At 43.6% G+C, this 12,659-nt stretch overlaps 2 protein-coding genes across 5 annotated transcripts in view; one reads left to right on the forward strand and one right to left on the reverse strand.

Annotated features, from left to right (window-relative positions):
- NPTX1 (neuronal pentraxin 1) overlaps positions 1-12,659 on the reverse strand; it is a 193,396-nt gene that overhangs the window by 69,608 nt on the left and 111,129 nt on the right. The window lies entirely within an intron of this gene.
- RPTOR (regulatory associated protein of MTOR complex 1) overlaps positions 1-12,659 on the forward strand; it is a 152,158-nt gene that overhangs the window by 49,622 nt on the left and 89,877 nt on the right. For all 4 annotated transcript variants that reach the window (XM_054847001.1, XM_054847002.1, XM_054847004.1 and 1 more), the window contains exons 6-7: positions 5,558-5,733; positions 12,314-12,373. In XM_054847001.1, coding sequence (XP_054702976.1) covers positions 5,558-5,733; positions 12,314-12,373 — 236 coding nt within the window. The remainder of the gene's footprint in view (positions 1-5,557; positions 5,734-12,313; positions 12,374-12,659) is intronic.

Raw genomic sequence — 12,659 nt, forward strand, 5'->3', positions numbered from 1 at the left:
TAATTGTTAGCCCATCTTACTGAAAGGAGCTTAGAGGAGCTTGCTGCTCTCTTAATCTGGCAGAGTGAAGGCTGAGAGAAGCCATGGCTGTTTGGCTTATTCTTTTTGGGATCCCTTTTTTTTTTTTTGGCTAGCACAGAGCGCTGGCCAGGTGCCATCAGATTGTACATAGTTCCACCAGAAATGTAAAAATTAATTACAACATACTTACAGGCATGTTTGCAACCCCGTTATATTTGGTTTTCATTGGTCATGGAATATAAAGGCTGGTACTCTTTCTTAATGTGAAATCTAAATCTTGTTCAGCCTCCAAAGAGGGGAAGCACAAAAGGAAATGATAACTTGGGAGTGATAGAAAAGCAGTTAATGCTTCTCTAAGATACCCGAGAAGAGAGGATGTTGTAGCACTGCATGGTACGTTGTCTTCCTTAGAGAGCTGCCTCCAAAATGGCACTTGAACAGCAAATACCTTTTTTGGGCCTTTTGTTAGTAAATAAAGTGTGGCTGGTGTGGATGAGTGAAAAGCTGTGTGGGTAGCGGGTCCTACATCGGCTTCAGGAGGAGGAAGAGTCTATACCAGAGGCAGGAATTTGCCGTATCTCATCCCGGTGAACAGACTGCGGTTGAAAATACTTCTTATCTTTGGCAGGACTGCTGCTCTGAGGGAGGGGAGGGCGAGGGCAGAGGATCCAGCTCTGGAGATGCCAGAGCCAGTTCAGCTGTAACTGGTTTTTGGTGGGATGGGGAACAGGCAGATGTGGAGATAATTTTGTCATTTGATTCTAGGTCCATATTGTGTATTTGTAGGGCAGCAATGAAGCTAATAAAGTCTACCAGCCCCCATCATTCTGAATATGTCCCAGTGTTTCCAAACTTTAAGTGAGATGCTATCGATACAGGGACTGGCGGCTCCCCTGGGCTGTGGTAGGCTTGACTGTTTCAGAGAAATATCTGTGAGTTGTTTTAATTTCCAACTGGATGGGCAGTTAAGCTAAGGATTTGGGTTGATATGTAGCTAAACAAAAGTGCCTATTTTGTGGATCACAGACATCCATTTAGCAGCATGCTGTGGTTATGATGTGGCATAGTAAAGTTCATTTTTCCAGTTGATCCTGCCTTTATTTGTTTCGGTTTTGTCCTGATATTTGTATTAGAAAGCTATTGTTTTCCTTTCCCAAAAGACATTTTTCAGACCTGAAAACTGACCCCAGCGTTTAGAAACGGGAATTCCTGCTGTTGCTTTCTTGCCCGATGTCCTGTTTGGCATCACGGAGCGTGGCAACAGTTAGACCAGGGTGCAAGAGGGTGTGGAGGGGCCCTGGCAGGCGTTGGACCTTGTGCCAGTGCGAGAAGTTGGCCGGTGAAGCGATCCCTGCGGAGCAGCGGTACCCTGGTTAGGGAGCACCAGGCTGTGCCTGCCCTGGAGCTCTGAGCTCCGCTCCCACTGTGTAGGGTAGTGGTGGCACTGGATGCTCTTAGTCATCGTCCCTGATGATTCTGCGGGTGTAAATACACCATAATTCTGGAGAATTAAGCGGGCACTTTAAGTGTGCTGTGCTAACAGTGATAAAACAGTAGGCTGGTTATTTCTGATTAATTTTCTGTGTAATTGTGACATTGTGTTTCCTCTGACTCATGCTTGTTTCATGCAGCAAAGGTCTGCATGAAAAGCCACGTTTGAGATGTAGAGAAGTGAAGGCTGAAATACGTCTCCTGTACCTCGTGCAGCAAAGCACACATCTCACTTTTTGATTTTCTACTTTATTGTTGGAACTTTCCAGCAGCATACCTTACAGCTGCATGCTAACTTGTTTTGTTCTTTGTCCGTGTAGGAATTTGGCGTTGCGGTGGCAGTGCCTCTTCGGTTTCCCCTCCAGCAGGGTATATGAGTAACTAGTCCTAATTGGAGCTGAGGAACTCACAGCTTTTATTTTTCCATCTTCAACATTAATTCTCAAAAAATTAGCTTAACGACAGCACAGCAGAATGTTAGCTGGCATTAGCATCGTGTCTGGAGGGAGCATTTTTCTAATCCACCATCTGCTGGGAGAGAGGAACATCCGTCTCCTCTGCTGTAGCTGCCTTAGTGTCTTCCACAGGGGAAGGGGCTTCTCGCAGCAGGAATGGTGTGAAGCTGGCAGGGCTGGTCAGCACGTGAAGTGACAACTCCTGAGTTTCTGTCTCAGGGCAGAGTTCCTCCCAAGTTTGCCTTGAACATGTCTGTTAATTCAAAGAGGGTTGGTCTTCTGTCAAGTGCTTGTTTCTTGGTCTAATTATGTAGGTACATAAATGTCGTCACTAACAGTGGTTTGAAATACATACCTTGTTTCCTCCTCTGTTAATTACGGGCTGTAATCCTTACAAATCCATTTGCTCTTCCTCCAGATAGACAGAGCACTTGCAAGTAGCAAACCTGAGTGCTCCTTAGCTTGGGTGGCTAGAATTTGTTTTCCGAACAAATTACCACCATCTTATGCTAGCATATTTCAGTATAATTGATAAATTAGTATTACCACTATTATTTTGTCTGAAAGGCTGTGGATTGTCAGTTGCCCTGAAATAACAATAAGTAACACAATAAGCACTCTGTTGATAGTAAGGAGTTTCTACTTACAAAGCTTACGCAGGAAAATATGCATCAGTTTGCCTTGAAACTGTTTCTGCTGAAAGGAGTTGTGGGTTAGTTATGACCTGCTGCAAGGTCTACGACTGATTGATTGCTTACAGAAACCATTGGCAACTGAAAAAACACCAAACAATTAAAGATTGTAGATAAGTACATATTATTAATGATTTTGATAACATTTAATATATGGTAACTTTACATAGTTTACTATTTTTACAGTTGTAAATGAGTATGTATGTCTTTACCGATTTACATTTTTAATCTTTCTTTAGCCTTCTACTTATTCCATATCTTGCCCTAACAAAAAGTTACGTTTATGAGGGAACCACGCAAAATCTGACTTCAGTGGACATTCTAAGGATGCAAAAATATTCAGTGGGCTTTACTTGTCCCTCTTTTTTTTTTCTTTTTTTTTTTTCCTTTCACACTTACTTTGTAAAAGAATGTTTTGCTACCTCATTATCCCTGCAGGTCTGACAAGATCTGTAATTACTCGCCGGTACTGTATGTTCCCTTTATGGTTGTTGATAGTTCATCTCCTAATGGACAAATATTTACACTGCGTGTGTCACAGCTCCTTTAGTTCCTCGTACTGCGTAGAAGCTGAGGGTTGAGCAGGTCTTGGGGTATGAGCTGCTTCCCATCAGAACTGAGGGGCACTAGGAGACCATGACAAATGTCGAGTTGTCAGTGTTTCACACTGCTCAGAAAGCAGAAAATCCATCTAAATGTACTGCCCACCTACGGACCCCGTTTATGAGGATGCCCAGAGGGCAAGTCTTTCTTTTGGAAATGAATACCCATAGCGAAGCAGTTTAACTGCTTTATATTTATAAATCTAATAGCTAATCTAAAAGCTAATGCTTTTCCACGCTGTCTCTCATGCCTTTCTCCTCAAGTAAAAGATCTTTTCGGTATTTTAATTACCTTTTTTTCTTAGTAGCATACAGCTTAATTTTTATTGAGAAGTGCAATAAATATCACTAGAGGATAAGTGATGACTTCGACGTAGCTTCATTTCCACCCGAGGTATGGCAAGTATCTCTGCTGAAAGCAGCACAGCTCGGCTGAGAGCAAGGACAGGTCTTGGCTAATTTGGACAACTTGAGAGCGCCAAAGTGTGTCAGCGCTGCCTCTGGGATTAGAATGGGAAAAGAAAGTAAAGAATCAAAAACCTTAATAGGTGAAAAAGCATCTGAATTTTCTCCACAGCTTATCGGGTGGCTTTGCTAGCCAAGAGGTATATGATTGTGCCAGGCTCTGGGTTTGTAACACAACTGTTCTGTTCCCCGTGGAGCCTTCAGGAACACCAAATGGATTTCCTCCTCAGACAGCATTTTTCATGTATAGAGATGGTAAAGGAGTTTATTAGTCGACGATATCACCTTACTTGGTTGGCAAAAAAAATGAAAGTGGCTGAAGTGCTTTATTTTTGATAACACAGCAGATCACTTTGGTGGGTCTTTGCTTTCAAACTCATACATGAAAGGGCGGTGAAGACACCACACGTGTTACATTTCTTTCCCCTATTCCTTTGAGAACCTTTGAGTTCCATAGATCAAAATTTGGGGTGGCTGAAGTCTGTGTTTACCTGTTTCAGAAAGGCCCTGGAAAATTTATCTGTGTTTTTCATTCTGTGAATTGTTAGTCTCAAAAATAAATACTCTAAATAAAAATTTTAATTCAGAGAATTGCTGTGGTTTTGAGAAATGGGAATATTGGTGTATATGGTATTTCTAGTTTATAGACTGATGTTGGGCAGATTAATTGATTGCCATAGCGCAGGTCAGAATTTTAGAAACTCCACTCTTTCCCAGCAGACGTGACCTTGACTTTACACAAGCACTGCATATGCCTGTGTACGCATCTGCTCTGTTTCCTGTTCTTTCTTGCCTGTTGGAAATTGATGTACAGCACGTGGAGTGAAGGAGTTGAATAGCATTTATGCAGAGCTGGTTCTTGTCTGCAGATGAACAAACGCCATCGGGCTAACGCACTCCACCAGTCTGTGGCCAGCATGGAATCTACACTAACATGTGTCTCAGTTCTGAGTGTTTTAAACAGGTGATTAAGCCCAATTAAATATAAACTAAATAAGTCTTGGAAAGTGATGTCCTGTTACAACAGTTCTAGATCTTGACATGCAAAGACCTTACTTTAGAGTTATTTTTCAGTGTAACACTCAGTGCTTGGAGAAGAAATGACCACGGTTTTTTCCACCCAGAGGAATATGTATAAGGACTCGAACCCTTTCACAAAAGCGTTGATTAAAACTTACATCTGCTGATGTGATAATATTTGCATTGCAGAAGGCAGTGCACATCTCTTTCTGTGTTCTTCTGGAAGATAGCCTCTCTACGTACCCACGGTCACTTCCTCTCTGCCTTTTTTCCAGCTTGGCCTTTTGCTTCTGGTGAAGCAGAAAGATGTGTGGGGAGAAACAGGGAGTTCAGTATTCTTCTGGCTTACCAACAGGAGTCATCTTTATGCTCCGCAGGAGGAATTGCTGCCTAGTACAGCCAAATGAATTCCATTTTTCCATTTGAAGCTATTCCGCCATCTGTGGGGAATGGTTATGAGCCACAGGAAGGATGGATTTTGCTTAAATGTAAAAGACAGAATAATTAGCCCAACTTGCTTCTACAGTGCCTGAGCCCAGGCTGGCAGATGCGAACTGAAGGCTCTGCAGTGGTGATGGCCGTTCAGCCTGTTGCAAGTTGGTGGTGGTGGTGTGTGGTATCGCTATGGTAAATACACTCAGGTGCTGTTGGTTACATGTGAGTTACTACTACAGCTGGTGCTGCCGTAGTTCTAAATTTCTCCGAATCCCGAGATCCATCGAACTTTGAAGCTTTGTTGGGCATTTTCGAAATGGCATAGAAATGAACTGGGCTGAATTCCCCATGTGAGTAATTCCCTTGATCTCTCCAGGTGGCTGCGATTAACCCAAACCATCCGCTTGCTCAAATGCCTTTGCCGCCATCCATGAAGAACTGCATTCAGCTGGCGGCTTGCGAGGCCAGTGAGCTGCTGCCCATGATCCCTGATCTGCCAGCTGACCTCTTCACGTCATGCCTTACTACGCCCATCAAAATTGCTCTGAGATGGTGAGTATCTTCCCCATTATTGAAGGCAAGTATGTAATTTGTGTAGCTTGTCTGTTGGAATGATAGATTTGTTAATCCAAATGCTTCATCTAACCTAAACTTTCTCTGCAATATTGAATTACAGGATTTGAACTGTGCATTTGGGACAGCGTTTTATTAATCAGAACTAGAAAGGTGAAAATATTGTTATCTTCTACTTATTACGTTTTAGATTCCAGCTCAATATCTAGGTTTGCTCAGATTAAGGGATTTACTGTTCTGGGAATTAAATATCTGCTTCTTCAGAGCAGAAATAGTCTGTAGTGCAATACAACTTTTTGTAAATTGTCCTTTGTACAAATCACATTCCAAACATTGTGGTTGCTGTAAATAATACAGTAGCATTAAATAATGCTGTAGTGAAAGAAATTGAGCGATAAACCAAAGAAAGATGTTACGGAATGACATACCAAGTTAATTAGGCAGCAAGTTAGAAAAAGCTGCTACAGATAGCAGGAGCTTTCGAAGAGCAATATTTTTACCTCACAACAGAGGGAATCCACAGAACCGTGGTGTGGCTGAGGACATGGTCCGAAGAATCCAGTGTGCGCACCCCGCACACAGCTCTGTCGATTCGTTCCTGTCGGCACGTTTCACTGATCCTCTCGAGGTTATGTGTGGTCGGGAATGAAAACCTTCAGGTCGTTCGCTAGACTAGGTTAAAACAGGCGGAAGCGAGTCACCACAGCTTCGAGAGTTACTAGCTGTCTTCAGGAGATACTCGTAATAACTTACAATTCTTACACTGTCTCTGGTGTATATAAGCAACAAACTGAGCGAGTTAATTTGCCCAGGTTCTGGTTTGATGCAGAGCACCTTTGATGGATGTCTTTTGCTTGTGTGAGGGACAGCACAAAACCTGTTTAATTTCTTGTCCCGTTTTTGATTTCCTGAGCTCAGAGGGTATTTTCTCACGGAAAAGAGTCACAGCTTGTAACCACTGGTAGAAGTCTTGGATAATTTTGTGAAGCAGGGCAAAGAGCTTCAGTTCATTTCAGCTTTAGGAATATTTTTGAGGGAAGGTTTTGAGAGAGCTAATGAGAAAATGATTTTTCTGACCCAGGTGTCATGGACCAGGAGTCTGAAGTGATGGGAGACTAGCCAAGGAACAGCAAACCTCTAAATAAGTTAGGCAGGTGTGTGCTCCTCTTGTAGCTTTAAAATAATTTTCATCTTTCTTTTTCCTTCTCTTGTCAAAACAAAACATTATGTTGTTTTTTCTAAGATACCAGCCTGGTTGCTATACTAACCGCTCATCAAAACTCACAAGTGAGCACTTGCAAATATGCACCAGGATTGAGCCTGCTGATTAGCCAGAGACATTTAATCTCACCTAATCCTTGGAGAATGATGTGCTTCCCTTCTGGGAGAGGTGAAAGCAGAGCGGAGGTTACCTGCCAATTTAGCTGGTGCTGTGACAGCTCGTCATTGCCGAGGTGACTGTCTGGACATGGAGCTTTGCTACCTTGCTCTTCCCGATGCTGACGCTGTGGTAGGCTGGCTCTGATCCCTGCCTGCTGTTGGAAAATTCTGAAGCTGCCTGCACAAATCCTTCTCTTTTAAAAGCTAAAGAAAGTTACTATGCGGCAAAATTCCTTTAGGGGAACTCTGAGAAATGCTGTATTTTATAACTGGGAAAATATGGTTGCAGGGAACTACTTTTATCCTGTGGCTGCTATCCAGATGTGAAGTTTAGATTTCTGCTGGTTTTATCTATGGAGAAAGACTTTAAAAATTAACTGACCATTCCACCTGATTAGCTGAGATGACAATGAATGCAACTTGGTAAATACAAATGATGTTTAAAAAATTACTTGTTCAATGGAGTCCAAAACCAATAAGTGAAACAAAAAGTGACACAGGATTCGGCAAATGGGGTTTGAGTTCAGGTTCTAGGGAGAACATTTTTCACCAAAACACTGTGGAGAGGAGAGGGGGGAACACCACTGAGGCTTGCAGCTATCCTGATTAACTCATTATTGTCCATGTGTGTTAAGTCAATACCATCAGGACACAATGACACCACTTAATTCTTCTTGTTTTCACTAATTCATAAAAGTCTTTGTGGGAATCCTTAGCATGGGCTTTGATGCCTATTGAAGATGATCTGGTTTATAGCAAACTGAAGCTCTGTATGTGAAGTGAAAGCTCTTGGCATTGGGGCTCAGGGTTCTCCTTCCCTTGCGGTTATCAGAACATACTTCAGAGCTGGTGCCATAGTTAAAATGCTGAAGCTCTGTAAGAGGGTTGTGTTTGTTTTGGTTTATTTCAGAAGGAAGTCCCCTCCAAACACGCAAAGTGTTTACACAACAGTGTTTAATGCACGGTTTATATATACTGAGGAAGGTTTTTTGGCTATCATGATCTGTTCAGGAATTTTCTGTTACTTCATCTCCATGGGAACGTGGCGGAGGGCTGATGAGGGCAGGCTCTTGAGCAGAGCTACACCTGGCACAAGCAGGAGGTGTGCTGAGTTGTGTCTCCTGTGTTTGACAGGAAACGTGCTTGTAAAAATGCAGCTCAGGGGAAGGATTTAAAACTATTAACCTCAGCCGTTCCTGGGTTGATGCTGGTAGATGCCATGTAAACTCCTGACAGTAAAGTATTTCCTGCTACACCTAATGCAATGATTATGTGTGTTGCTTACTGCACACAAAAAATGTCTCCTCCATTCTCTGATGAAGACTATGCTCCTTTTATATTCCCTGTTGATTGGCATTATTGCGGTTCTGTTTTTCTCTATGCAAGTCCTGTAAATAGTAAGTGCTTGCTCGCAGAGCGTTGTTATTCACTGCTGTTAAACATAATTTATGCAAAGCCAGACCTCCTCCTGCGTTCCAGCTGTTGGATGCAAGCTGTATGTTGATGTGCTAAAGCAGACAGTTAACCAGAAATAAAGATGTAAGCTTTTCTCACTAAAACTTCTCTGTTACCTCAGTCTAGCCCTTTGACTAAAGCTGATCCAGAAGCCTGCAGAATTGCTTTTGAAATATAACATTTTTGCAGTTCTGGACTGACAGGCTAATGAGGTTTCATATACTGAATTTATGGGCAAATAAAATTTTGATGAATGAATTTCTACCCATCCCATTTTGTGCTCTGTATTTGAAGTAAACAACTGATGGACAAAATCACTTATCAGATGGGGCTGCAGCTGCATCCACTTCAGTCTAATTTCAGGGGAAGAAAAATTGATGCTGGTAAGAGAAACACAGGTCAGTCATGCCCTTCCGAATGCAGTGCACGAAACTCTTGATGACAGCCTGACAATTCCAGGAATCCTGTGTGTGGATCCTGGCTAACTCGATACTGATTATCTTCGTGTGCAGTGACTGCTGTGAGCTGCGTATTCTGAATATATGTTGTTACTATATATAGCTATATATGAGGCAAGCTTAAAGATAAGCCGTGTGGATCGTTAATCTTGACTGATACACACCAATCAGGAGGTAGACGCAGCTATTGCAGAAACAGGCAGAAGTGAGTATATGTTTGGTGCACTCTTTTACGCAGATCTGTGTCTCTTGCTGTCTAAAGCAAAAAGGAGCTATACTGTGATCAGTAGTGCATCATATCCTTATATTAGCATCGGTCTCTTAAGACATAAACAAGCTGCAATTACATTTTCACAATTTTACACATCAGGGAGAAGGCTGTGCTTGTCTAAGTTGTCTTAAGGACACAATGGTTTGAATCATGAAGTCCCACTTATAAAAGAGTAATAGGGCTCCTGAGAAGCACTGGAAACCCCCCCCAGAACAAGAAGAAACAAAACGTTAGGGAACTGCTCAGACTCAAGAATTTCAGAGATGTAGTTTGTGCCTCAGAACCCAAATACAGCCAGTTTGTAAGCGTATGGCCAAAAGAGCGTGACCTGTGACAGCTAATTTTGTGTTGGGGCAAGTAGAATAAACATTAGAGCGGTTTGGGGTTTTTTCCCAATGTACTTATTTTGCATTTCTGCTTGAAATTTGGGGGGGTTAACAGAGCCAATCCTCTGTCCCAAATTTATTTAGAGAAACTAAATTCAGTTTCAAAATACTCCTGTGATGTCTGAGCAGAGCCCAGTTGAGCATTGTTATGTGTATTCAGGTTTTGTCCTTTATTGCCCGGCATGTATTGGTACATTTATGTGCAGCTCTAATGTATTTTGCCTGATTTTGGTGATGACGATGCCAACCACCACTTGAGACATCACATTTAGAGCCTCTGAATGCTGAAGGGGGTGCAGATACAGGATGAAGAACATTTTGTTTACGAGTACATTTTCTTGGCAGTTGGTTGTTAGAGAGGAAATGCAGATAGTCTGCTGCTGGTTCAGTGGGGTTTTCATGAACTAATCTCTTTCAAAATATTCAGGGCAGTGGTGGGTGCTTTATAAAGGAAATACTCTCACAGGCCCAGTACATACAAAAGCAGTAAGTGCTTGCTGCTTTACTCCCGTTCCGTGGTCAGGGCAGAAAGGGTGGGTTGGGGTTGGGTTTCCATTAGTCAAATGCAGTCTGGTTGTGTCTTGTCCTCTCCGAGGATCCACGAGCTCAAATGAAATAACTGAAATCTAAGTTTATTCATATGTTGCCCACAGTGGACTAGCAGCTCCCTAAGGAAGTGCTAAACGACGGCTGCGTAACGCATTTTGAGGTGCAATTACCTGTTCAGAGCTGACCCTCAGAGCTGCGCCTGTCCTGCTGTTGGAGCTGTGGAACCGCTCGGCACTGGCATTTCTCCTGCTGTGCATCCTGAATGTCTGCACGCGTGGGGCAAGCTTTCTGCTTCTAATCCAACAAGCTGTAATCAAAAGCCTTGCGCTTAGGAGAAATCCTTACAAAAAGGAGGCTAATGTATTTGTTTGCTCCGCTGCCGGGCGGGAGCCTGCTCATCAGTTCTCGGACTCGTGCCGCCTGGCCCGGAGGAGACTGGCTGTGCTGAGCAGGGTTAGGATGCTCATCCTCTTTTCACATTGTGTCTGCAACAGCGTGCAGCACTGTCCTATTAATCTGTGAGCCTGTGAAGTATTGCTGAGTGAGTGAGGTTAGGTCAAATCACGGCTCGGCTGAGAGGCTTCCGAAGTAAATCCAAAACACTGCATGATAGAGAGAACTCTTCTTTCTTTAGAGAAAGCAAATTTGTAACAGTACGAAGTTGTGCTGGCTCTGTTCTGGTCCTCTGTCAGGTATGTCGTAATGTAGAGGCATCGAGCAGAGGAGTTGGAAAGTCTTTTGGCATCCTTGGTCTGCAGGGAGACCCCAGCCTGATCCCAGGGGCCCCATTCTGCCAGGCTGGATCCCGCCTGCGGTTTTTGTGCGAGAGGGGTGTTTTCCTGTGTGGTTCTGTAAAGCAGTGTTATAAGATCTTTATATTTTCAGAGATTGTACAGGGATCCCACTGTAGTGTTTGTAGCTAGTTTTATGACTCTTTTTTTTTTATGACGGATGGTGCACACATCAGAAAAGCAGCCTGGAGACCACTGAGCTGGTCAGAGCCCATCCCTGTTCTGGGTAGCAACGGGTGTCCTGCAGGCAGGGGATGCCGCAAGAAAACTGGAGGGCCCTCAAGATTTCAAAAATGGTCTCTGCACATCTTGTCTTTAAAGACATGATTGCTCTCCCTACCTGGGGAAGAGCCTGTTGGATGTGGACATGGTGGCTCTGGTGAAAGGAGCCCTGCGCGGGAACGGTGTGGGGCTTCAGTATCGACTGAGATTGCACCGGTGGGTAAATTCGTCATTAAACAACAGAGTGGATTTCTGAAATATTGGGGAAATGGGCTGGGAGTGTAGTGATACCGCTGAACAAGTCATTTCTCAAGTTGAATTTGCTGGGTTTTCTTTCTTGTTTCCCACTTCTGCCCTCCAGGGGCGAAGCATATCCCCGAGTTTGGAGGAGGGAGTCAAGCGCTGGGAAGCTGGGCTGGCAGTCCTGCTCTCTTCCCACACTCGCTTGGGTTTCGTGGCTCGTGGGATTTTCTAGGCGCAGCCAGCGGCAGTGCTGACAGGTCTCTGCTTTTCCCAGGGTCGGCGTTCCTGAACGAGCGGTATTTGTCGTGCTGAGGAAATGGAGTCAGCGTTTTTTTTAATTAAATGACTGAGGTGTTTGAACTTGACGCATCCCTCTCGTTCCCTCCCTTTCTCACTTTCCTGCCTGCAGTGCCAAATCTCTTCAGGGAAACCCAGCCAACGCTAATCATTATTCCAGAAGCGTAAACCTCCTCAGCTCTTGTGTCGTCTTGCTCCTCCCGAGAGACTGTGCTGGATGACTGTGAGCCCTTTTCCGCCCCGCTCTGTGTTGGAAAACTTGTCACCGTGACAGTTACAATATCCCAGTTTTGACACCTGACGATGGAAATCGCCGCATAATCGCGAGTGTGACAAATATTGAGGGCCTTGTTTGATTCTTATTATGCTGTGGCAAAGTTTTCTACCCAAACACCGTTTTAAAAGCAGAAGCACTGTAATAAAGAAACCTTCTTCCATATTCTTTCCACAGAACCTTGTCTTTAAATATTCAATTAGTACGTTTTATTTTTATTCTCTTCTCCACAGGTTCTGTATGCAGAAGAGCGTCAGACTGGTGCCAGGAGTCACACTGGATTTAATAGAGAAGTAAGCCAAATTTTATTTATTTTTTTTCCTGTTGCTCTTAATTTCGTCATTATTTCTAGTATTTCTCTTGCTTGTCTGTGAGGAAATTTCTTTGGAAGGCTTTTTGCAGAGTCCGTACCTACAGTATTTGTCATTTCTTGCCTTCCCGTGTGTTGCTGAAATAAGCAGTGGCCATAAAATGAGCAGCTGCTCGTGGAGCAGCGCCGCGGCGGGGAGTTACGGCTGCGCTGGGGCTTTTCTCGGCTCGGAGTCCCGTAACTCCTGTCCCGGACCAGCCAGAGAAATG

Source organism: Grus americana, chromosome 18 (assembly GCF_028858705.1).
Source record: "Grus americana isolate bGruAme1 chromosome 18, bGruAme1.mat, whole genome shotgun sequence".
Taxonomy (NCBI): Eukaryota; Metazoa; Chordata; class Aves; order Gruiformes; family Gruidae; genus Grus; species Grus americana.